This window comes from Petaurus breviceps, unplaced genomic scaffold, assembly GCF_028583685.1.
Source record: "Petaurus breviceps papuanus isolate PSGF00001 unplaced genomic scaffold, PetGlider_PUasm1.0 90630, whole genome shotgun sequence".
In the NCBI taxonomy this organism is placed as follows: domain Eukaryota; kingdom Metazoa; phylum Chordata; class Mammalia; order Diprotodontia; family Petauridae; genus Petaurus; species Petaurus breviceps.
In genome coordinates, this window is record NW_027187291.1 from 321174 (window position 1) to 333194 (window position 12021).

Below are 12021 nucleotides of genomic sequence, written 5' to 3' on the forward strand. Positions count from 1 at the left end.
TGGTGGTAAGCTTAGAAGGGGACTGGGCAGAAACTATAGTTGTTTGTTTTAATTTTTTAACAGGCTCTAATTAAAATTGGCTTCCCTGACATTCACAATTGCTTTACTAAGCAAAAACGTACTTGCTTTTCTACTCTGGCACAGATTAATCCTACAGTTGTATATTACTAAACTCTCAATGTAAGTGCCCAGATGACTAAGGCAGGGGACAAATGACCACCACCAAGTGTCAACTGCTCACCAAATGCCTGGAAAACAGAACTGGGATCAGTTTTCTCATTCATATGGTCAGATGACCAGAGAGACATCCTCAATTTGCTAAGACATGAATATACAAGGGCAAGGATTTGCCACCTACCATGTCATCAAGAATGGTTGCTATAACAATCTCAGTCAAAAACAACAGCCTTGGGGCGGCCAGGTAGCACAGCGAGTAAGAGCACCAGCTCCAGTGTTGAGAAGACCTGGAGATCGAATCCCGGCTCAGACACTTAGCACCCACCCAGAAACACATGGCCGTGTAACCTTGAGCAAGTTACTTAACCCCAATTGCTTTAAAAAAAAAAAAAACAGCCTGGTGCAGCTAGATGGCACAGTGAGTAGAGCACTGGGGTCAGGAGGACCTGGATTTGGATTATGCCTCAGACACTTTTTTCTCTCTCACTCACACACACACACCCCTAGCCATGTGACTTTGGGCAAGTCACTTAACCCCAATTGCCCTACAAAAAGCTTTTTTTTTTAAAAGCCTGAAAAAATTGAAAATTGAGAGGATGCCCATCAACTGGGAAATGGCTGGAAAAGTTACAGGATATGATTGTGATGGAATACTATTGTGGTATAAGAAAGGACAAGCAGGAGGATTTCCTTAGAAAGATTTACATAAACTGATGCAAAGTGAAGTGAGTAGAACCAGGAGAATACTGCACACAGTAACAGCAATATTTTAACAATCAACTGTGGAAGACTTAGCTACCCTGAGCAATACAATGATCCAAAACAAATCCAAAGGACCGAGGATGAAAATGCTATCTACCCTTCAGAGAAGAACTAATGAACTCTTAGAGTAGATTGAAGCATATTTTTTTCACTTTCTTTATGTTTCTTGCTTTTTATTTATTTTTGAGTGTAACATGGCTAATATTTTGCATGACTTTATATGTATAAATGATATCATATTGCTTGCCTTCTTAACAGGCAGGGGAAGAATGGGAGGGAAGAAGAGAATTTGGAACTCAAAATTTTTAAAGATAAATGTTAAAAATAAATAAGGAAAAATTTAAAAAACAAAAATAATAGCCTGAAGCACGGCAGTATCACATCCAAATCAGTTATAGAAGACATAAAAATCTTACCTGGAACCCTTGACCTTAAGAAATAGAGAAACTTCCCATTCTTGGAGTGCATGATGGCCCTCTTGATAAATTCCACCACTGACTGGCAACGGTCCTCAAATTTGGGGTGACACCAGAGGCTGAAAGTTCCTTTTGTCAGAAAGTGAAAACAACTCATATTAGAAAAGGAGGTAGGGATGTATTCTGTATCACAATCATGAATCTTGAACCTTTTTGGGTTCATGGTAACATCTGACAAGGCAAAAAAACCTTGTAGAATGCCAAACCTCCCTGTTCTTACTCACAACTTTAGGTAAATGGCACTGGTTCTAATGGCAACACTGAAGTAACATCTAGTCTGTATTAAGCAAGATGATTAAGTCAAGTCAGATAATGAAATGAAGATACTAGAAGATTATAAGTTTCTGGAAAGTCCCACATAACCCACAATTTCTGAAAGCTAAAGAAAGAGGATATCACCTCTTAAAAGGCATTCTCTGGAAAGGGTCCTAACTCCTTATCCATTCAAAATTCATTTTTAGGCTTTAACTTTCACTATAGGACACTAGGGAACTCACCCATCAAATAAACAATTAAAAGAGTGGTAAAGATAGGAATAGTGACACTAGAAACAATCAACAAGTTAAACCTTTGGGGATCTCATTTGTCTTTTTGTGTTAAGCAAGAAATAGATAAGACAGAAAGCTGTAAACTTGCAGTCTTCTCTCTCCTTACAGATTCCCCAGTTCTAGCAAGTTATAAAGATTTACTCTCAAGACTTTAGGATCCTAACTGAAAAAAAGGAAGGTGAATATTCTTGATCTTTGTTTTTTGAAATCAGAAATCAGTAGTATCCAAAAGGTTCTGCCCTAAAAAGTAATACTGATCACAGAGAGGACGACTACTATTCAAGGTGTTTCTTTCTTTCTTTTTTTTTGCTTTTTGGAGGGCAATTGGAGTTAAGTGACTTGACCAAGGTCACAAGGCTAGTTTTTGTGTTGTGTCTGAGGCCGGATTTGAACTCAGGTCCTCCTGACTCCAGGGCCAGTGCTCTATTCACTGCACCACCTAACCACCATTCAACGTGTTTCTTTAAAGAGAAACACCCAAATGTTCCACTGCAAACAGGTACCTAAAAAGCTACATAAAGTTTTCTATTAAAAACTCTATTGATTCCATAAAGAAAAGTACCTGAGGGGAAGAAGGGGGGAAAAGCAACTGGAGAAGGGTTTAAAATGGTTGTTCCTGGTATCTTCCCTACCTGGAATGTGAAGGTCAAACATTTATCTCTTTACTTTTCCTGTGGCCCAGTCATTTGTCATTTTCATTGGTTTATCAAAGTGCTTGGCTCTGCAATTTTTTTGAAGAACAGCTGGAAAAAAGGCAGCAGCTGACCCCAGAGTTACACCAATTAATTCCCAAGTCTTTGGAATCAAGTTCCTTCTTCCTCCCCTTCTGTCCTTGGGGGAAGAGGTGGCTACTAGAGAACAATAAGAATATTCATGTACATGCTGACTTAAATGACCAAACCCTGCCACAAAAGTGATATAGACCCTACCTATGTCATCAGAATGAGGCAAGAAGAGAAGAAAGTGTTCAAGAAGACTATGAAGAAAGGTCTTGCCTGGCATGATGAGCTCCATTAGGCCAAACACACAGAGAGAAAAGCTAAGATCACTTAAGTGATCACGTGACACCTTCAAAGGATATGTATGCTTCCAATTCTTTGGAAGGTATGCAGATATTATGATGGAGGGCTTATTACCAAGGCTAAACCTCAATTATCACCACAAGCCTTTGGGCAGACCAAATTAAAAAGTAAAAATTCAACTTCCTTAGAAAATCCAACATGTCAACTTCTCATTGGACAGGACTAAAGAAATGGGTTAAGTATCACCTGATTACAAGAGATTTGGGCACCTGAAGGCTCAGTCACCTTAAGTCTCACCCACCTCCTAAAGAAGAACTTAAACTTCTGTTTAAGTAGCTTCAAAGCTGACCATAAGGGATATTTTTGTTACTAAGCTCACAGACAAGAAGATGCAAAGAAGGCTCAGAAGAGAACAACCAGGAGATCAGAGCACAATACCTCCACCTGCACATCTACGTAATTCAAATGTGACAGAAATGTCCCTAGGTGTGAAGTTCTATCTGTCTAATGACCCTGAGTCTTCTTTCTATCAAGAAGGGTTACCATGCTACTCATTACTGGAAGCCTCCCCGATAATCTTGGTCACTCCCTCCTATTCATGAAACAAGTTAGTAAGAAAACTCTTAAACAGACATCCCCACTGCACCCCTATCCCCACCCCCACCCCCAGAATTTATTCCAGCGACTGACATTTGCTACCCTCCTCCTCATGGAAATCTCTTTTGCCATGTTTCTTCCTATTTGCACTCTCATCCTTTTCTTTTCCCCCTTTATAAGTAAGTTAACATGATGGCTATCTGGAAATGAGGGAACCAACTCAGATTCTTAGTCATGAGTTGCTACCCCAGACAGTAAACTTTGAAAGGAAGCACTAAAAGCAAAGTTTAGAGATCTTAAGACAAAAAAGACATATAATGGCAAAGAACTTGAATAGACTATAAATTTCTCAAGGACAAAGATCATGTTTTCTACTTCTCTGCACTATACATTTTCCCCCTAACTAAAATCCTAGTGCAAGGATCTATCTACAATAAACATTAAAATGATCATTGACCACTGAAGCTCTTTTCACTGGACCTCAACATCATCTCTAGAGTCCTTTCCAGTCCTAAAACACTGTGATTCCAAGGCTCTTCAAAGGAAAACATCATCTGCTCTTACCTCTGTAGTGCTCCATTCTGGTATGGTGTGTGATACCCTGGGATCGGAAGCTGAGGCTCAGTATATATCGGGGATCAGAGCTGTCCCGTACCAGGAAGGAACCATCTGGCTTCCCCTTCAACTTCATTTCAGCATCTTCCCAATTCATAGGCCCCCAATACCAACCACACTACCAAGACAAAAGCAGGTTGTTGGTCAACAAAATTGAGAAATAATAAACTATTTAAAACAGTCCAACCCACCAAAAGAAAAATAAGTCCTCAAAACATTCCAGCTGCTAAATATGTGGGCAACAGCCCTGCCTATCAGCAATAGACAATAAACCCATTGTTCTTCTGGACCATTAGAGTTACAGAAGAATAATTCTAGTATTCTAGTATTTCCATGACCAGAGGCACTAAGGAACATTGGTATAAACTGATGTAGTTTGACCAAGTGATCCAGCTACTTATGTAAATTCTCTCCCACCCCCAAACAAGACTCTACCATTCAGAGTCTTTATGAATTAACAATCTAATTACCCTTTTCTGTCCTTGAACTTAGCAAGAGTAGATCATATTTTAACTAAAGGCAAGTGGGGAAAAGAAAAACATCTTTCCCTAAAAAGCAGGAGTTCTTAATCTCAAGTCTGTGAACTTGTTTTATAAATATTTTGAATAACTGTATTTCCATATAAATGATTTCCTTTAGAATCTTATGCATTTTAAAACATTTTTTTCTTAGACAAGGTCTTTAGGCTTCACTAGACTGCCAAGGGGGTCTTTAACACAAAAATGGTTAAGAATCCCTGCCCTAAAGGAAAGGCTAGAAAAGGTCAAGGAATAGTAGGCACCCCAGTGGAGGGTGATAGAAATGGAGTATGGGAAGGGAAGGTACCTCTGGTCCCCAGCACAATCCTACCTTCTCCAATTCCCGAAGGCTAGCTGCAAAGCTGCTAGAGTCAGGTCGGTAGAGAGGACATTGAAGGTGCTGGGTGGGTTGGTTATGTAGGGATTCAGTAGCTCGGATGGGTACAATCCGGGGAAATGCATCTGCAGGGCAACAGAGGTCATCTGTTCACTCCCCCAAAACAGATATTAATTTCTGGGAGTGGGGCAAAGCATTAGAGGCTAAGCTGGAAAAGGGAAAAGCCAAAGCAATAGGAGAGAGCTGGATGGACCAAAAGAAAGCTGTGTGGGCTTATGTGAGCTGTGAAGGCTAGTGAAGATGGGTTGGGGTCTTTCACCCCACCAGAGGAACAAGGGAGCAACTCACTAACCTGACTAAGGTGACTACTTCAGGGGCTTCACCAGCCTAGAGCAGATTCCAACTTCTCCCACATCGAGGTAAAGTTCCAGGTAAAACAGCCTTGGAAATAGACACCCGCCTACTTGCCCAGGGAGAGTAACAATTTACGCCAGGCAAGTAGAAAAGAATGTTCAACTCATTCATTTTATTTCTTAGGCTGGCAAAAGTGGGTATTGGCTGCTAAATGTTTAGTACTTATTTACCAGGCTGCAGTAAAAACCAAAAGCTTAGAAAAACCACAGTACTATTCATGACCAATTATTCATAAAGCCCTTCCACTATTACAAGAAAAGATTTGGGTAACTATCCAAGGCCTACAAACTGGTCACTCCTAGTAACAAACAGGGAAAATTCAATAAGGGGACCCCAATTCCTAATAAAACCTGATTTCACTCACAAAAGAAAGATATTAAAGAAAGGAGAGCTCAGACTCACTCTTAGTAGTCTAGCCTAGCCAAGGGGGCAAGACTCAAGTTTTATTATTGTTTTAGATTTTTCAAATAGAATCCCTCCCTTCTTCCACTCAATCCCAGCTACAGCCCCTATTCCCACTCAGAATTCCTTCCCCCTGCCCACCCAGGGTTAATCATACCACATGCCCTACTTTCTCAAGTCTTGCCACTATAGCTAAGCTGACCTGGGGCATGGGGCGGAGGAGGTGGAGGCAAGGGAAAGGACTGCAGGGAAGACCCCATCGGAGCCACTAGGACAGATGTAGGCAGCGTCCCACTGATATCATCTAGAAGAGAGAACAAAAGCAAGCAGTTCAGAAATGGAAGAACAGAGTAAGCAGTGGGGGTAGCAAGCAACAGGATAACCCCCTAAAGCAACATGGGCTAATCCTTCGCATCCTGCCTTTGAAGGCAGATCCCTGCAACCACCTTAACCTGGTTGGCATTTGAATGCAGAATGGGAGAGAGATTTGGGTAGAAAGTGTTTGGGAAAGTAATGATTCTACTTCTAAAGTGGCTCAGTGGCAAGAGACCCCAGGAAGTGCAGAAATAAAAAACAAGCCAATATAGCAGCAATAGTACCACAACATGCAAGAACTTCAGCTTCAGGGAGGCAAATGAAGAGAGATAGGATAGGGAAGAAACTGGAGAGGCCCATACTGGGAATCCATCAAAGGCTTACTAGCCTCCTACTAAAGCAAAATTTGTCTTTTGAACACTCCTTCCACCCCACCTTCCAAAGGGCAGGAAAGAGTAAAAGGGAGAAGCACTGTACCTAGGAGGCTGAGGCTTCTTCGTGGAGGAGGAGGGGGAGTTGGAGGATGTGGAGAGGTCAGACCTCGCTGAGAAATGTCCACGTCCACAAGTGACACCGTTTCACCTAAGGGATTGATTCATGGAGCAAGCATGTTACAGAAAGCAGAGGCTAAAGATCAAAAGCAAGCAAAGATCAAGAATGGTTGGATGGGTCACAACTCTTGAAAACTCCAAAGTCTATTTTGTAGGACTTAATTCTTCACTGCATGGTAATAAAATGCATCTTAAAACTGGCTACCTATTTTGAATATTAAGCACAGAATAAGAGGCATTCTATAATCTAGGTTCTGCCAATAACTTCCATCCTTGGGAGAGGGCGATATACAAACACACATATATACATAAACCCTATTTACCACGATTCATATTCACAGATTCCTAAGTCAAATAAGCATCAGCTTGGAAAGTTCTGCCTTAGGAAATAAGGCAGGACACTTACTGTGAGTTTATAGTAAGAAAGAGACAGGAAAATAATTTGTAATAAAAACACTGGCAAGGGTAACAAAGGTAAAGATTTCAAACCTCTGACCAATTATTTCCTCCTAGATGGCTCTGATTTTTACATAATACTTTGCCATCAGTCTTTTTTTTTAAATCTCAGATTAATCCAAAAATCTAAAACCACATAGGTCGAAAAAACCTTTATCTACCACCCTAAAAGTCACTCTAGTCAAAGCTACAAGAACACTTTAGTAGGATCTTGGTAAAAGGATATTGGTTTCATTCAGAAGACAAAAATCAATCTCTCAGTTAGAAGCAGTGGTCAACAGCTCTATCAGGATTAAAAGAATTAAATATAAAGAGTGTAATATTAATTACTTCCCTCCTTTCCTCACCCTACCTCCTTATGGGCCAGAGAAGACTCCAAATAGGGCTCTGCACAAGCAAATTGGTCACCAAGAATCCAACTAACAACTTACTTCACTGATATGAAAACAAAGATATCCAGAATTGTAAATTTAAGTATTTTTTTTACAAGGTTGCATGTGAAATCAAGAATTTGGGAGTCTAACACAAGAACTTTGAGTCATATAAATCTGAGCATTCTCAACTTCAAGGAGAGAATAATTAATAACTGGAAAGAAACATTTATTATTTAATTTGAGACTTGGGACAATGTGACATCATTTCTCATTGTCACACACATATGAAAACAATCTATTATCCAGTTCTGATATTTTCTCTCAATATCACCACACAAAGAAATGGTATAAAATCTAGGATATTTCAAAAAGAGGAATTTCAAAAAGGTTTTGACTGGTCAGTCCTTCTCACCAAAGCTCAATACAAAGTGCTAAACCACAAAAATTTAGAGTTTTATTTTGATAAAGACCATTCATCACTAGCGTATTTAAACAGAAGCCGATAATCATCTTAACACCTATCATCTAACACCTACCATCTTCACAAGAGAAATAAAGCCTTCCCCTCTTTGGAGAGCCTCCTGACACAAACCAGGAAGCTGTTACCCATAAGACACCAGAGATCCCTTCCTGGATTCCTAACAGTGCTCTCTGCTAAAGCTAAAATCAGAGTGACTTATATTGGACACAAAGAAAAATCCTCCTACCAGCTGAATGGGAGTTAGACACAAGAAGAGTAACACAGGAAGACTACACAATCCCCTTCACTGGAAGTCTTTAAAAGTGGACTACATAATCCTGAATCCAGCCTAGTTAATCCAAGAATAATCCAGGACAGTGTCACATTCAAACAGAAACAATGGGCCATATATTGACTTAAAAACCACAAATTAACATTATATATCGTATTTGTATTTATTTCATCAAACATTTCCCATTACATTTTAATCTAGTTTGGGCAGTACTTGGGAGTTTTACAGGCCTTGCTGGTTCCTATTATAGCTCTAGGACTATATGACCTTCCAATAGCTGTTTTCTGCACTGTGATCATATGAAGTAGCAATTCCTACTTTTAATCTTCATGTTATAATAATGAATTTATGCATTTCACTTGGAGGAGGGGAATTTCCTAATTATAGGCAAGTATCCTTTACCTCAAGCTATAAGCCTTCATCCTTCTTTGTGTTTCATCAGCCCTAAAATTGCAGAATATGCTCACACCACAAAAAAAACCCTTTCTATGGCCTACCCAGAAAAGCATTTCTGTGACAGATCTCAGATCCACTCTTCCTTTTAGGCTGTCAGAAATCAACCAACAAATGTTTACTCATCACCTTCTAGATAGTATGCTATGTACTGGATATAAACAGACAAAAATTTCAAAGTCCCTGCCCCCATGGAGTTTACATTCTTTCAGGGGAACAACATGTATGCATATAAGGAGGAAGAAATTATTTACAAAGAAACTGTAAGATCATGGGGGAGGAGATGATATTAGCCATTGGGGAGATAGAAATCAGGAAAGGCCTCATGAAAGAGGTGCTTGAGCTGAGCTTTGAATGGAAATAGAGAATCCAAAAGGTGGAGGTTAGGAAGGAATATATTCCAGATATGGAGGTCAACCTGTAGAAAGGCATGGTGCTAAGAGATAGAATGTTGTATGTGAGGAATAGCAACAAGGCTAAGTTAGCTAGACTGTGATGTGATGTGGAGTACTATGTAATAAACTTGGAAAAACAGACTGGAGTCAGATTTTGAAGGATCTAACACAGGAGTTTGTATTTTGTCCTAGAGACTAAAGGGAGCTAGTAGAGATTTCTGAAGAGGTGAGAAACTTGAGTAAGGAGGACCAATTAGGAGATTATTGTGACAGTCTTGGTGAGGAATGATGGGGACTGGAGCTAGGATGGTGGCAGTAGTAAGAAAGGGAAGGATGCTTAAAGATTTGATAGTGAGGGGAGGCTAGGTGGTGCAGTGAATAGAACACCGACCCTGGAGTCAGGAGGACCTGAGTTCAAATCCGGCCTTAGACATTTAACACAATTACTAGCCCTGTGACTTTGGGCAAGTCACTTAACCCCAAAAGCCCTCCAAAAAGCAAAAAAAAAAAACAAAAAAAACAAGATTTGATAGTGAAAGCAGAGTGACCAGAATCACAAGTATACGTGACTTACCTGTGAAGAAGGGGCTGAAGGAGACCGGAGAAAAGGCACTTTGAGTTCTTGTCAACCTGGGTTTCCTGGGAAGGCAAAAAAAAAAAAAAAAAAGAATCAGGGACCAGAAAGAAAACCTGTGCACTGAATTCACTGGAAAACTTAATTTCAGATGCACTGAAAAACAAAAGAAATCCCTAGTTACTGTTGGTAAGAATCTTGTAATAAAGCCTAAAATTTAAAAGGTGGGGAAATGAAATAATTAAGCAGCTTTTTGAACAAATTTGGCTTCAGAATTCAATAGCCTACAAAGCAATAAGAAATCCCTCTGGATCTCTATCCACACCCCAGCACATTAAAAGAGTAAAATACCTTGAGTGGTAATTAGCAAATCCATTTCAGAAGGAAGAATCAGATGCAGAGTCGATTTTCATATGAGAGCCAAGAAAGAGGCTCCAAATCTGAATGGAAGCCAGAGCATATAGCATCGGTTTTCCCACTGGGGACTGTTGTTAGAATTGGAAGCCTTAAAAGATACCCATGGAATGAGCTTAGACTTGAGTATGGTACTACACAAGACACATGTAGTTCTCAACTTCTTTTGCACAAATAAACCAGGAGGTCTCCAAGTCCTACAGAAAGACCCCAGGGAACAGTCAAATTGAAATTCTTAAGCATCAATTAACAAGTGAGCTCCCACAGTGATCTGGGCATAGCCCAGAACCCAAAGAGACTGATTCCTATCTTCTCTGAACTGCTTAAGGATGACATGCTCCAGTAAGTAGACTCTATGCTTTCCTTTAACTTCTCCTAATAGGCATTTTCTTGAATCTAGTCAAAGTCCCATCACCTATCCATCACTGGCTCACACTGAAAGGATTCTCACCCTGTTCCACCTCACTGAAATCAGTGAAGGAAATAGAAAAGCCTATTATAAATCCATTTCTAGACTGAATTTTTTCTCCTCTCACCCATATCTTTCCCTCATCCTTCCTGCTCTTACTCTCTCAAATATTTTCCTGGTATTAAGGCTCTTCATCAGCATCATCCTCTACGCCAGAGGATATCTTTGAAAGATGAAGAACTTGGGGTTCCTCCTGGGTACCAACCTGAAAACAAACTCTCTCCTGAGAAACATCACAGAAAAACTGAGTTCATAGTAATACCTCAGTTAGACCTGGCTTCTCAGTAAGAAACTAGAATATTCCAGAAGGCTCTAATAAGAGAAACCCATACCTTGAATGGGTTTGCTCCTCATATCTAACTCTCAGACTCTGGTTTCCTTCAAGAATCTACTTAAATGAAATCTTCTATATGAAGCCTTTCCCAGATTTCCCCCAGCTGCTCCCTACCTCCTAGAAATACCTTATATTCATTTTATATGTGTTACATGCAAATTTATATGTATACATGTTAATAAATGAATTTAAAGTTTCAAAACAGCAAAGCCTAAGAAGTTAGCTTACCTTCCCCCCAAATGCTCACTCCCAAATCTAGGCTGGTTTTAATGCTGGCCCACTAAAACAAGATCTCTTTGAAAGGAAAACTATGTTTTACATACACACACACACACACAGTTACAGGAGTGTCATAATTATAAGTTATTGAGGAGTCATATGCTGAAAAAGTAAGCTCCTTTAAAGCAGGTGTCCCTCCCCCTCCTTTTTTGTTTTTACTGTCTCCATCACCCAGTTCAGTGCTTTGCATGTAACAGATCCTGGCGATTCTTTCTCCATATCAGTTTTCCATCTGTCCTCTTCTCTCTAATCACACCCACTGCCACCTCCTGGACTTCTGCAACAGCCTCCTAATTGGTCTCCCTTACTCAAGTCTCTCCCCTCTCACACATTCTGCGCACAATGGCCCAAGTGATTTTTTTTTTCCTAAATCGAATTTCTAATCATGCTTCTCTTCTATTTAAAATCCAGTGGCTCTCTATCACCTCTAAGATCAAATACAGTTAAAGTCAGACTAGCCTTCTTGTTCTTCATACACATTCCATCTTTAATCTCTATGCCTTTGCATAGATTTCTCACCCATAGAATACACCCTCTGCCTTACCTCTAAGGTTTCTAAGAAATCCCTAAGTTTCCTTCTTAGGTCAACTCAAATGCCACCTCTTACTTGACCCCTATCCCAGCTGTTGGTGCCTGTCCACCCAATGACCTTTTACTATGTATATAAACGTGTTCCTATCAGCCCTGATAGACTATAACCTAAAGGACCACAGCATCCTTATCTCCTTTACAGGAGAACCATCCCAGTCAATGCAAAACAGATGCCACTATTCCCACATCTTTAAAA

General features: G+C 40.0%; 1 protein-coding gene across 1 annotated transcript in view; it reads right to left on the reverse strand.

Moving 5' to 3' along the window:
- SOCS7 (suppressor of cytokine signaling 7) overlaps positions 1-12021 on the reverse strand; it is a 44303-nt gene that overhangs the window by 24132 nt on the left and 8150 nt on the right. Inside the window, exons 2-7 of the mRNA XM_069064284.1 lie at positions 9739-9803; positions 6661-6765; positions 6071-6172; positions 5047-5177; positions 4147-4315; positions 1356-1484 (exon numbers count right to left, since the gene is read on the reverse strand). Of these exons, the coding sequence (XP_068920385.1) occupies positions 1356-1484; positions 4147-4315; positions 5047-5177; positions 6071-6172; positions 6661-6765; positions 9739-9803 (701 nt within the window). The remainder of the gene's footprint in view (positions 1-1355; positions 1485-4146; positions 4316-5046; positions 5178-6070; positions 6173-6660; positions 6766-9738; positions 9804-12021) is intronic.